The following is a 14,280-nucleotide window of genomic DNA, read 5'->3' as shown; positions in this document are numbered from 1 at the left end:
TCCAAGTCAAAGGATACCTCACAATATATATGCAACTGAAAACTGACACCAGCACTCAATGGCTCAGATACAGTACATTAGAATTCCATATAAATGTGAAAATTGTATACAGGAATATAGAAAGTCATCCATGTGCTCATTACTCACCTAGTAGCTATCTCATTAACCTGAAGCCACAATGTGATGTTTATATTCAGGTCAAACACATCAAATGAGTTGTAGGAGGATCCTGGGCAGACAACAAGTACTTGAGTCAGCACACAACTTGAGTCAGACACCATCTGCACAGTAATGCTGTGAAAGAGCTTTCTGTTAAAAAAAAAAAATCTTTCTCCCTCATTGGCACATGGCAATGTAGCGACATGAGTGCAGTCAATGCATTCCATTTCTTTGGACAAAGGTGAACTCTGAGGAAAGTCCCAATCATTCTCAGTGTACTGCTCATACTTCACTGTACTTCTTAGGAATATTATCGTATTATTGACATACAAGAACAGGGGAGCTATGCAATGTCCAATACATTTGGACACAAAGACTAGTACAATTTCAGACACCTCACCAGCTAAACTTTTTGAAGAACCTGTAGCCAGAACACAAAGACTTAGCATTATATTTTAAAGGCAGGAGATGAGGTGGGTGTTGAGCGGCAAACTGTGGAGACAGCAGTTTGCACAGCCCATTTATGACATCTGTCCAAATAAAATTGTTGGAATCAGTCAACTTCAGTATTCTGGTTCCATAATGTATATTCTTACCTCAGTCTAGTTCTCTGTTATGTCTAATCATCAGGGCACACATACAAAAATTGAGTCTCATGGGATGGTTCTGGATATATTTCCTGTAAAGAAGAATGAAAACAGGAGAGCATAGAGATATTTCAATTAACTTGTTATCTATGTTCCTGCACACCTGCCTGGTGTGTGTGCGTGGTGGCTACTGAGTATTGTGTAATGGAGGTACATGGAAAAAAAGAAATAGATCAATATGAGAGTGAACTCATCAGCCTGGGAGCTGATTCAAAGCTCACTGAAGTCAATGTAAACACCTCCATTTATTTTAGGTCTTTGGAGTCATACCCAGTAAGCAGAACTGCCCCTCCACCCCCTTTAAAAAAAACACCTGCATTTGTGAACTTAAGAAAAATATATTTAAAATCAAAGGAAAATGTCTACAAGGGAGGCAGGGAAAGAAACACTTAGATGTTCTATGTTGGTTCTCGTCTCACAATCACAATCATATTATCCTTGTTATGGACAAGATTCAGAAAATAAAACCTCTGAATCTCTCTACAATTTGTATATTAAAATGCATATGGGGCTGATAAGTTAAATAAAGTAAAAACAAATTATAGAATACCTTGAATATACTGAAATAAGTAACTGATGAATAAGTCTGTTGAGGACATAGCAGCAGAAGCATGATCTATAGATGTTCCCATTAAAATCTATCCAAATCACTACATCTAAAACCAAACAGTATATGTAAGAAAAACTATTAAAGTGCCCAATCTTGCTTTTTTATAGACAAAATAAAGGATCAGATTCTAAGTTCAGAGAAAAGTAAGGTATTCTTCCTACAAAGTGAATATGTCCAGTTTTAATAGCCACAACACTAACAGTGTCAGTAAAGCCAATTAACTCAGCTAACTCAGTTAACAAAACAAGGTTTACTATATTAAAAAAATAACCTGCTGCAGGACTTTACAAAAGCTGGTACTCAACAAATGTACAGAATACTCTTCTTAGTCTAAAACGCAAATATAAAAACACACACACACCAAAGCCAGCTAATAATCACAAAGCTATTGTATATGGTTTATGTTATAAATCTTCTGAAAGACATACATACTGTCATAGCTTGTAAGTCTGATGGAACTGTTTCTTTTGGTGCTCACTATATATTGAACACAAATTTCAGAGCAGGAGAAGAAGGTAACATAGACTGTTGTAGATTATTACATGTATATTATAAGGTAGAGTTTAAAAATGACTGTTTTAAAACATTTGTTGTCTTTTATATGAGACTAACTTTTTACCCACTAAAATTACCTGTAGCCCATTCTTGTTCCTTGTTAAGGTTTGCTAAAATATGTGGAATAAGAAAACTCATAGATAATCGCTTAAGAAATTGTTTTCAGACTCTTAAATGTTGTGCATATCTTATTCCAATAGATTTTGCACTGAGATAAAGTAGTAAATAAATTAGTTGTATTGTGGACTATGAGGCAAAGAATTAAAAGAACATAAGCTCTTTAATTCCACTGCTAGAATCACTACATGGTAAAGTTAATTGACACTGAACTAAGCAACATTCAAGGGATCAATCTGGAGAACATCTGTTGACTCTTGCTTACTAGGGAAGCAGACTTGCATGAGTTCTTCATGCTTGCCAAGCTTTGGCAGGCAAGAAGTAATAAGTATTTCCAATAAGAAGTCAGTACTACATACCACCAGAGTTGTTATTAAAACAAAAACAAAGTCCTTAGAATGCTGAGAGTGAGGGCATACTTTTATAATGTTTGTGGACAAAAGTTAGCTCTGACTTTTATATCCAAATAACCAATAATTAACTCATAGTTAAATCAAATTCTAGCTATTCACATCAAAACTATCAGAGAAAAAGTGGAAATCTAATGGATGATCAGTCACTTTATATATCTGATGAATTTTCTCCCACATGTAATGAAATTGCTGATTTTCCCATTCTGTAGCATTACTCTCTTTTCCCCCCTCCACCTGAGCTCCAAGACCTAACACTAAGGGGCACCAGAGAACTGAACTGTAGCAGTTCAGATCCAGAAGGAACCAGCTGCTGCAGATGTCTGCATCAAACCAGCATCATAACTTATTTGTTGGCGGGGAGAAATGGGCATTTGGAAGAGATACAGAAGAGGAAACAACACATCAGTTTGATACATTCCCTAGTATAGAAAATCAGATCTGAGATGAAAGCAAAGGAATACAAATTGCAAGAACTACTCTGTGATTTCACCATTATATTTTATTACTAAATGTCAGTTTAGTGATCATATATTTTCCAAACAAATGTGGAGAACGCCGAATAAAATGTTACATAACACCATATATGTATAATTCCTATCAGAATGATTGTGAATTTAGCTAAACCTTGGGGAAGTGTCAGTAGAGAAGTAATTTACACACACACACACACACAGAGGAGCCAGAGCCACTAACATCTTTATCAGTTCACTCTCTTTTGCCTGGGGGTCTAAGTAAAATGTTGATCCTGCAAAATCCTGCCACTTTTTGACCCCAGCCCTCCATATTCCACTACCTAAACAGAGAACTAGTTTAGTCACTCCTATTGTATGGGTTAGAGGGAAAAAAAAAAAACAAATAAACAACAAAAAGAACTACCTGACCCCAACATATACCAGAGCAACAGTATCACAAAAACCCAGATCCATCACCTGCATCCTGGTGGATGCAGCCATTTTTGGGGCCCATCCCATAAATTCCACTGCTTAAACAAGTTTAGCTGTTCCAACTCCAGGAAAATGGAAATCCAAATGCCAATGCATCCTGATGGAATAGAACCACAAAATCATGATATCTGGACCCTGTTGGATCCTGTCTGTTTTTTCTTATACTAACCTGCTTCCGCCCGCCCCCCCCCCCCACCCTCCCCCAGCACAAATAGCAAGTTTAGTTACTCTTGTACCAAAATAAAAAAAAAAGATACAAAAAATCCAGACATCAACATATCCCAATGCAAAAATGCAGAGCTGGTACCTGCATTCTGATGGATCCTGAAAGTTTTTTGCCCCAAACCTCCAAATCATTAGAATTAAAGTACCAAACTGAAATATGTTAAGGGTTGGCAGATCATGTGTTCTGATTGACTAGGAACTGTGATGTGGTCTGATTGACTGCTGTATAGTTTTTCTTTTAATATTAATGTTCAGTAGTTTTAAATGAACTTCACTCAGATTTTAAGGCCCACTGGGGCCGATATGATTATCTATTCTGGGCCCCTTGCTTAACACAGGCCAAAGAATTTCTCCATGAAACCCATCACTTCTGGTTGAGCTATAGAATATGTATTAGAAAAATATCCAGTCTTGATTTAAGACTTCAAGTGATAGAAAATCCACCACCTCCCTAGGTAAGTTGTCCCCCTGGTTAATTATTGTCATTGTTAAAAATGTGCATTTTATTTCTAGCTTGCATTTGTCTAGTTTCCGCTTCCAACCATTGGATCTTTTTATTCTCTTGGATACTGAATTGAAGAGCCACCTACTATCATGAATCTCTTCCCTCTGTGGGTTCTTGTAGAGTGTGATAATAGAATTATAGACATATAGGGCTGAAAGAGACCTCAAAAGGTCCCCGTTGTCCCCACTCCCCACTCTCAGGCAAGAACAAGTATATCTAGTATATTATAGTGTAGCTCTCATTTGCTAAGGAATAAATACATGACTGACTAAATAATGGGGAGGGATTACATTTTATGAAGTACAATGGGTACACTTAAAAAGATTAATCCTGCATTTAGAGATATTACAAGTCTCACCAATATTCTCTATCTTTAAAATGAAGATGACCACCTCTAAAACTGAAATTCGTTTTTAAGAGCATCTTTCCTGTAAAAGGAAAGATAAATAACACTACCGATATTTGTATCACATGACCAAAACATTGAGATGAATTCTTGTAAATGAAGACTCCACTTTAATTGTATGAGTTGGTTGTTCAGTGCCAAAACCCTTTGGCAGACATATTTTGTGATACTGTTGCACCACACTATGTTAGGATTCTGATTATTCTAGTGGACTATTAGATGCTACATATGTACTGCATCTACATGGTATTCTGAAGGATATGCACCCAAAAATAGGCAGATCCAGCAAGATATAAGTGCCAAATTAGAGTTGTAAAGTTCTTGGGCTGGGATGTTTTGGTGTCCAGTGGTTTTTTTATTTTGTTTTTAGATTTTATTTTTGGTGTGGTTTTCTTGAATAATAGAGGCAAAAATTGTTCTCTGTTTTGATGGTACAATTTCAGGGTTGGGGGGGGGGGTGTGTGTGTAGCGGGATCCAGATGCTGGATCCAAGTTTTTGTGTCACTGTTACACTGAATACACTGAGGTGTATCAGGGTCAGGATTTTGAAGATACACGAGGCTAAATGGGTTCTTCATTTAGGCAGTGGAATCTGAGGTTCCAGATGGCAGTTGGGGTGTTGCAGTGCCATTGCACTGTGATGCTTTGGAGGTCTAGGAGTTATGTCAAGTGACATATGGACTGATAGACTTAGTTTTCATGTGGGCAGTGGAATATTGAGTAAGGGGGCCAAAAAAAAAAACCCTGACATGATCCAGCTCTCACCCAGACCCTGACATTGTATCTGACACAAGCCATTTGCTGGTTGAGATGACACGACACACACAAAGGACGCACACAGAGACAGATCCCTCCAGCCATCACCCTGCAGGGAGGGGGTGGTTCGGGGGCCACAGAGGGAAGGAAGAAGGAGCCACTGATGGGAGCAAAGGCAAGAGACGTGGATGCTGGAGCTTAGGACGTGGCGAAGCGAGGCGAGTGGCGCGGGCTGAGGAGTTGCGCTCCGGAAGCCCTCTGGTGGGGCCATGTGGTCCCCGGTGCCTTTCCCCACCTCCGTGGGCAGGCGGAGGAAGAGCGGCTGCCAATGCGCCAGGATAGAGCGAGCTCGGCGCGGGAGGAGATGACGCAAAAGACAGAGCTCCCCCCAAAAAAGTGCTTCTCCAGGACGAAGATGGCGGCAACTTAGCCCAGGGACCAAAGATGACTGTGGCCATCGGGAGGCAAAACCCAGGCAAGCCCGCCCCGCGTGCCGGGGGAGAACGCGCCCGGCGGCAGCAGCAGCCGCAGCAGCTCACTGTCACCAGCCGCCGCGGCAGCAGCCGCCGCCTCCTCCTCCTCTTCAGCATCCTCAGCCGCGCTCCGGGAGCCCTGCAGCAGCGCCGCTCCGGCTAGAGCGCGGGGGGGAGGGAGCGGGGAAGACGGAGACCGGGGTGCAGGCATCTGTGCCAGGGCTCTGGGCTCAGGAGAAGGAGAAGCAGCCCCGGCAGCGTTAGGAAGGAGGGAGGCAAGGCAGGCAGGGGAGCTGCTCTCCTCAAGCCGTCCGTCGGCAGCGGAGGAAGCGGCATGCAGCTGGCAGGGGGCAGCCGGCTTTTCTCAGGAGAGCGATGGAGATCTGCTATCTGACAATGCCTGGGTGAGAGGAGGGGAGGAAAAGAAGCAGCCAGCCAACCCCACCACCAGCCGCCACCACCACTGTCACCACCAGCACCACCACCACCACCTCCTCCTCCTCCTCCTCTCTCTGCATTGTTGCTCTCATCTGCTCCACCGTACTCTGTATTGGATGGATCTGTGGTGAGACCCAGCCGGATCCACCTGCAAAACCCAACAACATTTCAATAGGGAGAGGACGAAGAAGAAAAAGAAGAAGAAGAAAGAAGAGGAAGAAGAGAGAGGGAAGGAGGGAGAGTGGACGAGCGAAAGCGGGAGAGAGAGAGAGAGAGAGAGGAAGGCAAGAAAATCCCCCCCAATCTTTTAAGTCAATGCATATTGTGGTGACACTGGCAACGGAGCCCTCACGGTGGAGTCGGCCAGGGCTGTGCGTTTCCAAAATATGACCAGGGGTGCTTGGATGTGCAGTCGGCAGTACGATGACGGCCTAAAAATCTGGTTTGCACCCCGGGAGAACGAGAAACCCTTCACTGATTCAGAGAGGGCTCAGAAATGGCGACTGTCCCTGGCATCGCTCTTGTTTTTCACAGTCCTGCTCTCTGATCACTTGTGGTTCTGTGCCGAAGCCAAACTCACCAGGACCAGAGACAAGCAGCAGCAGCAGCAGCCCGAGCATCCGGAGCGGGAGCTACACTCTAGCATGGGGGAGCCCTCGCCTGCAGCACAGGCGGCCCATAGACTCCTCTCCTCCTCATTACCCACCCTGCCTCCCTCCCCCAGCAGCAGCAGCAGAGGCGGCAGCAGCAACAATAATAACAATAACAACAACAAGGCTATTTTTCTAGGGAACTCTACCAAACCTTTTCGGCGCCTGGAGACGTGTTACCCGCAGAGCTCCGCATCTGGCCAGTGTTTCAGCGTGGAGGATGCGGACTCTGTGTGCCGGAGGAGATGGAGCCGGGAGCAGCAGGTGACAGGGAATCATCCGACTCCGGGCTGGAACTTGACGGATTTTTACCTTTCCTTTTGTAATTCCTACACCCTTTGGGAGTTGTTCGCCGGGTTGTCCAATCCGGACACTTTGAACTGCAGTCTGGATGTGGTGCTGGAGGGGGAAGGCTCCTGCAGCCAGTGCGTCCAGGCTTACCAGCGCTACGACCAGCATGCTCAGGAGAAATACGAAGAGTTTGAGGTTATGCTCCAGAAATATTTACAATCGGATGAATACTCGGTGAAATCGTGTCCTGAGGATTGTAAGGTAGGAGCCCTGCTGTGTGTTATGCTCTCTTTCATTGATGGGCCGGCTGGTTGCTTTCCCTTTTTTTTTTCTTCCGGTGGCGTTTTTAATTCGGGTGCTGATGGCTTTAATTATTTCGGAGGAATTGACTCTTCTAGTGGAAACTGACAAGGGGCCCTTATTTACGCATTGCTTGCAAGGAAAAGAAGAGTGATCCTTGGTCCTCTGGGAGTGCAGAGCTGGATTTCCCCTACTCATGAATATGCGATAGTCTCAAACTCGGCTGCCTGCTTCCACAGGGTTTGGATGCGGCTTGACAGAGAGGCAAGGGTAGGGGCTGCATGCCAATTAGCAGGACCTAGTACGGCAATGGGTTGTGAATGGGCTGTCCCTGGTTGTTGGCGGTCTGGAGTGGACGTGGGAAGTTGGTTGTTCCGCAGGATCAGCGGCGTGGTTGCTTGGCGTTTGTGTAGGCACTCGGTGGCAAAAAGTGTCTGTTTCGGTGCGCACCGGGGGAACTTTCTGATTGATGTGCAAGCGACATGACTCTGTTTTAACTTCCAACAAGTTACTGGTTGTCTTGGGCTTTAATGTTGAATCTCAGTGAAGTCAATTGGTGACTTATGTCCAGTGTTAGCTGACTTGCAAGTCGTCTTGTCTTAGAGCTTCCAGAAGCAGGATGCTTTCCAGAATCTCTGAAGGACAAATGTTTCAGTGATTTGGCATAGCATTATGAATACTGATGTGTTGTTCTCTTTAACATGTGCAATTGTGATTGGATTCTGGAGGAATTAAGAATGGGCATTTCCTAATGTACGAATAGAGAGTGTGTCAATGCGATCATGTGTAAAAAGGAAGACGTTCCAGGTGACCATCTATGTGTGCGTAGATGTCTGTCTGAAGTCTGCTCTACACAATCTGTGGAGTGAGGAAGAGCTCAAGGACTTAGAGTGGTTGTAAACAGATACTGCAGTGACCTTTGCTAGGGAAGTAATGATGACAGAATTTCAATAAACCTCATCGTTATTCTTTATGTATCCCCCATGCTCATTCAGAGCGAGCCAAAGACAGATTATTTTTCTTCATAAGCAAACAGTGTCCCACGTTGGCTCTTCGGTAGCTGTCTCTCCACTTTGTACAAGACTAGTTGGCTCAGCTCTCAAGGCGGGAAAGCGCAGTGAAAGGGGCCGTGCTTGGTGCTTAAAATACAGTCTGTTTTTAAAAATATTTGTTTGAACAACCAATCTACATGGCTTCTGCTCTGAACTGGCTTGCCTGAATTTTCTTGATTATCTACTGCATTGGTACCTTAACAAATACAAACCAAATCCTGCTTTAGAAATCTGAACCAGCTGAGCACAGCAGCACAAACAAATTACCTATCTGAACAGCAGGCTTTTCTGGTGATCATATTTAACAAGAGAACTTGATCCCACACCCGTTAGTGCCTTTTAACTTTAACAGGGCCTTCTGGTATCGTTTGATGATTACGGTATATGCCTTACAGAATCCCATCATGTTGAATATGGGCAGTACTAATAAATGTAGCTTATGTATACTGCCTCAAAGGACAAACATATGCATGTCCAACCGTCCAATAACGTTATCTCATTATGTAAATAAAACCTGATGTTATCAGCAAGAAAAATATGTCCGTAGAGTTTTTATCATTAAGTTCAATAGGAGCAATTTTGGACCTGCATTTCCTGGATCATTTAACCGTATGTGTATATGTAAACACACACCACATGCATTTTATACTTAGACTACAGTATAAATATCTTTTATCTCGATATTGGCTGACTTGGAGGCAATAGAAAATTCTGTTCAAAAGTTATCTCTCTAAGGGCCAAAAGTGTGAGGGCATCATTGCCATTTCAGTAACTCCTTCACCTGGAAATTGATCTCCTGCCTTGTCCTGCCAAACGATCGATATTTACATTCTTAACATGATGTTTTAAATCATAGGCTGGTTTGACTGGACTTTTTCACCACCGCATTAACAGTTGCTTTACCAGATATCATATCATGTGAGAAAGGGGAAATTGCATAGAATACTAATTGTACACTACTGTATATTATTTCTTTTTCCCCCAGTGGGGGTTGATGTGAATAAATGTTCTGAATGAGTCTTCGTAAAAGAAAAAAAATTAAACCAGTTACATTTTTTTAAAATATAGAAAATATTCCTACTTGTATCTTTCAGCAAGAAAAGGGGTAAAAAAGAAATACAGAACAAATTACTAATAGTTCTTGGGTTGGGGTTGCACGAACCAGACCTGCCTGCCAGTGCTATCCTACTGTGTGTTGAGAATTTGTCCAACCAATCTATGTGACAAAGTGAAGGCAAAACAAGAAAAAATGCTAGTAGTATTGTTCCTTTTGGAAGATATGACAAAGAAGTGATCTGGTCAACTATGGTTTTTATGTGTGATAATTAATGATCTGATGCAAAGCCCTACTCCTGTCACACTGGCTCTGTTCTAAAAGAGTTGCTGTCCAAGGTGCTGAAAGACAAAGCACACTGCTTACTGCTCACATAGTCTGAATACACTGGAGATATATAACTATGTTACATGTTCTCTCCCTGAATTTATGTGTCCATATCTTTTAGGGCATTTTCAAAACTTATATATCACTGTGTGAAATCCAATCATTTAGCAGTCTTAAGCAGTCTAGCACTGCATATGATGTATAGTAAGGTGATTTTCTGTACTGTATACTCAATTGTATGTACATGCAACTATAAAGTCCTACAGTTTGTTGTTGTTGTTTTAAATGCTCTATCTTGGGGAAATGACCTGTTTAAAAACAAAATAAATTGAAAATGCCACTTTACTATCTTGTTTTGTTCTTTATAAATACTTGATTTATTAAACTAAAATAGGAAACAGCTTTGCTAATGTACTCAAATCTGTGATAATGTCTAGATGATATTTAAGAATTATGTTAAAGGATCAACATCTAACATCTGATAAGCAAACAGAAATTTGACATCTAATCATATATATTTGTTATACCTCATTTGACTGGTTAATGTGGTGTGCTGCTTTTTACTGTGTATTAAAAGACAATATGAAAAATAATTAATTTACTCAATAGTCATGTATATAAAGACAGGTCAGAAGTGAAATAAGAAAACCTATTAAAGAAATCTATTTGCATTTAAGAAAGTTTTAGTATTCTGGGAGAGTAGCTATATTCTGGAGGAGAAGAGAGTATTTCATCCAGTTAACAATGTTTAGTTGATTACAAAATCAAGAAAAGTTACTATGAATACCACTCACTGTAACATTTATATTCTGCTGGACCATCTACTCTTCCTTACCCCAGCAACCTTAAGAAACAATTGATTCAGAGGTTAATAAGTGGCAATTATGACATTACTCGTTCTCTCATGCAAATTATTTTACCTTTCAGTAATTATAATGAAAATCACAATTAGCAAATATTGCATAGTTTTTTACTGTATCATTCTGAAATACTGACTTTATATTTTCATCTTTTTACCTAAAAGTAAGATTTTTATGAGTTATTGGACTTTCTTCTCTAAATGATCTAAGGTTCATTGAATGCCTAGTAGTTTCTGGGGTTTGTTTTAGTCATGTTTTGTATTATGGCAATACCTTTTTGTCAGAAACTGTTTGGGTTAGTATAAATTCACTTTTAGATATTATGTGAAGCTGAATTTCATATTTAGACTCCCAGACCATCAAAATAAAAGCATATTAATTAAGTAGAAAGAAATTGCTTTCTCTAACATCAGTAGATCTTGCTTTTAAACGTTACACATATCTGTGCATTTAAATTTGATGCAGATTAGAGTAGTTGCTTTACATTCTCAAGGTTCAGATACTTACATTTGACAATGCCACATAAACTGCATACACAATGTATACTGGTTGGGGTTTAGGTTGAGCTTCTCTGTCGACTTGTTTCGGTTTTACAGGCACTAGTTATTATTGTTATCTCACTGTAATTCTATTCTGGTTTCAAAAATTATTGATCAACTTGCATAAATCTGGTGTCTTTGAACATTTTTTGTTTGCTTTGATAATCACACGTACTAGGAATGTACAAAACAAGAAGTACAACAAAGAAAAAAACATTTATTTTAATGCATTTAAATATTGGGCCAGATTCTGAGTTGATGCAAATTAGTGTAGCTCCACTGACTTTAATAGAGTTATGCTGAGTTACAACGGTTGAGAATCTGGACCATTATCTATTTTAAACTTTGATTTTTACAAAAAAATTGCTTTTGTTTTGTAAAAATTAAGAAACATTTTGAAGTAATGTTTACATCTGGTGAAATTATGGTAATTGTGATTGATAATATCCATATATTCTTGCTAACCAGGAATAACTGATACAGTATATAAATGGTATTGGGTTGATATTAGCAGAAGCAGTTCCTAATAATGAGTTGTGAGCTTTCCGTCAGGGGAAATACTCAAGTTCTTATTCTTAAGTCAGAAGTCTATTGCTTTTCTGGAATAGAGGAAGATTCTGGCTGCTTCTGAGTCTGAACTGGGTCAAAGCACTAAGTAGGCCATACAAATGTAAAGGTTTTTTAAATGCTGGTTTTGGAGACACAGAATATTTTCTGTATAGAAAGCATTTAAGCTGGAGAATATTCTTTGCAGACACATTTATTAATGCTTGTAGTTGCTGAACAAAACAGTTAGCATCTCAGGGACGATTATTTCACTGTAAGAAACTAAAGTGTTTGAAATAAGAACTTACTGCCCTTTGTCAATACTAGTTTAAATACTGTAATGTGTTATTCATGTATTTTCATGGATTATCATAATAAGAGCCTATTATTCTCTTTTAATGCTAGGATACCAGAGGAGAAAAATTAGAAGATATGCCAATATTTTTACTTTCTTTGTTAAAGAAAATGGGTCAAATCCTGCTGGAAAATCTGTCACTAACATCAATGAGATGACCGAGCAAGGGCATCAGGCTTGGGCCCACAGCTCTAAAACTATTTTGTGCATTACAATCCTTCATTGCTAAGCTCCCCATTGAAATTGGTTTAAGGAAATTGGCATGATAGCTTCAATATATTTCTTCAGTCTGGGCCTTATCCAAAGTCCAGATCAGTGGGAGTACTTCCATTACTATAATGGGCTTTGGATCAGGCCGTAGATATCCTATAGGATGATACATAAAACAAATACATGATAAAGATTAAATAGTATTTAATCAGTTCAGATTTGCAATTTTAAGTCCATGCTGGTAGCAAATTTGTAAAAATAGTTGAATTCTAATGCTACTTAGTTAAAAATATGGGTTCCTGAGTATTATTATTATCATAAGAATTCAGTTGATCAGTGAATATAGATGGTATGCTTCTATGCCTGGTTTATATTTGATCACTGTGTTCAACTCTTATTAAGTAAGAGGTTACTCTAGAGCATTTTAAAATAATTAAATTTATATTATTTCTCATTTCATTGGAAATATCATGGTTTGTATGAACCATGAGTTTATTGTAGTACTTTTTTTTTTCTAAACAGAAGATGCACTGTAATTGGATTTTGGTTTAAGCTCTTAGTGAAGTAGGCAGAGAAGAACAGATGAGAAATTTGAAACCAAATTTCAGGTGATGAGAACCTTTCTATTGCAAAGGTCGAATAGACCAGTATTTGACACAAAGCTACTTAGGAGTTTCGGTCACACAGCAATATTTAAAATTTAATACATCGGGGAGTGATTCTTAAAATTAATCACTAAGAGTGAAGTCTATGATTTGGCACTGGGGGACAGTGTCTAGTAGAATGGTAAAAATTGAATTACAAAGTTGATATTTAAAAAAAACCTCTGGAAATGTAGTATTTATTTTTAAAACTTCTTTAAACATGAATAACATATATTATATTGTAGGAAATTATGATCAGTTTGTTTGTTCTGAAGTAAAATTATTTTCATGTGTACAGTTTAAAATACATCATGTAATTTGGATAACTGCACAAATTGATGTTTGTGCATTTTTCTTTGCTGAACTGAATGTAAGAAGTTAAACCAAAAGTGTAATTTTCCCCCCTGGAAATTAGTTTGTGGATTTGACATGTGGCAGAAGTCAGTACCTCTATTATAGTGCATTACAGCTTTATTGTAATTAAGGGCCTGATCCTGCCTCCATTTAAGTCAACAGCAACACTCCCATTTGCATCAATGAGTTTTGGACTGATCCCTAATGTCTTGATTCAGCAAACTACTTAAGTACATGCCCAATCTTAAGTACATAACTAGTGCCAATCAAGTCAATAATATTATTCACACGCTTAAACTTAAGTATTTACTCAAGTGCTTTGCTGTTCCAGGGCCAGAGTGCTCAGTAGCTTGTAGGATCAACCCTTTAAAGATCAAATTTCCCATGACCATAAATCTATCCTAAAGACTGGATTAGGGTCAGCTGCCATTGCACATGTGGGGATGTTACAGCCATATAGGGTATGTTCATGCTGTGTTTAAAAACTTGTGGCAATAAGTCTCAGAACCTGGGCCTAAAGACTTGGGCTCACAGGGGCTTGTGTATTGGTACTAAAAACAACAATGTAACTGTTTGGGCCCAGACTGGAGCTTGGAATCTGAAACCCTCACTTCTCCCTGGGCTTCAGAGCCTGGACTCCAGCCTGAGCCCAAATGTCTACAGAGCTGTTTGTAGCACCATAGCATGAGCCCAAGTCTGTAGGTTCAAGTTCTGAGACTAGGTTTTAAAACGCAGCGTAGACATACACCTAGTGGTAGGTCTCATTGCTCTGCCTTCAAGCCTCCATTACACACTGGTTCATTTGGAAATACCTTGTACAGTTTGCAGATGATGATGACTCTTTCCTTCA

General features: G+C 39.9%; 1 protein-coding gene across 1 annotated transcript in view; it reads left to right on the top strand.

Annotated features, from left to right (window-relative positions):
• Positions 1 to 5,804: 5,804 nt before the first annotated feature.
• The window catches only part of NALF1 (NALCN channel auxiliary factor 1), a 281,676-nt gene continuing 273,200 nt past the window's right edge, over positions 5,805 to 14,280 (top strand). Inside the window, exon 1 of the mRNA XM_054013051.1 lies at positions 5,805 to 7,450. Coding sequence (XP_053869026.1) covers positions 6,635 to 7,450 — 816 coding nt within the window. The 5' untranslated portion in view covers positions 5,805 to 6,634. The remainder of the gene's footprint in view (positions 7,451 to 14,280) is intronic.

This window comes from Malaclemys terrapin, chromosome 1 (assembly GCF_027887155.1).
Source record: "Malaclemys terrapin pileata isolate rMalTer1 chromosome 1, rMalTer1.hap1, whole genome shotgun sequence".
NCBI classification, from domain to species: Eukaryota; Metazoa; Chordata; order Testudines; family Emydidae; genus Malaclemys; species Malaclemys terrapin.
Note: the sequence above shows the minus strand (reverse complement) of the source record. Positions and strands in the feature narration are given on the sequence as shown.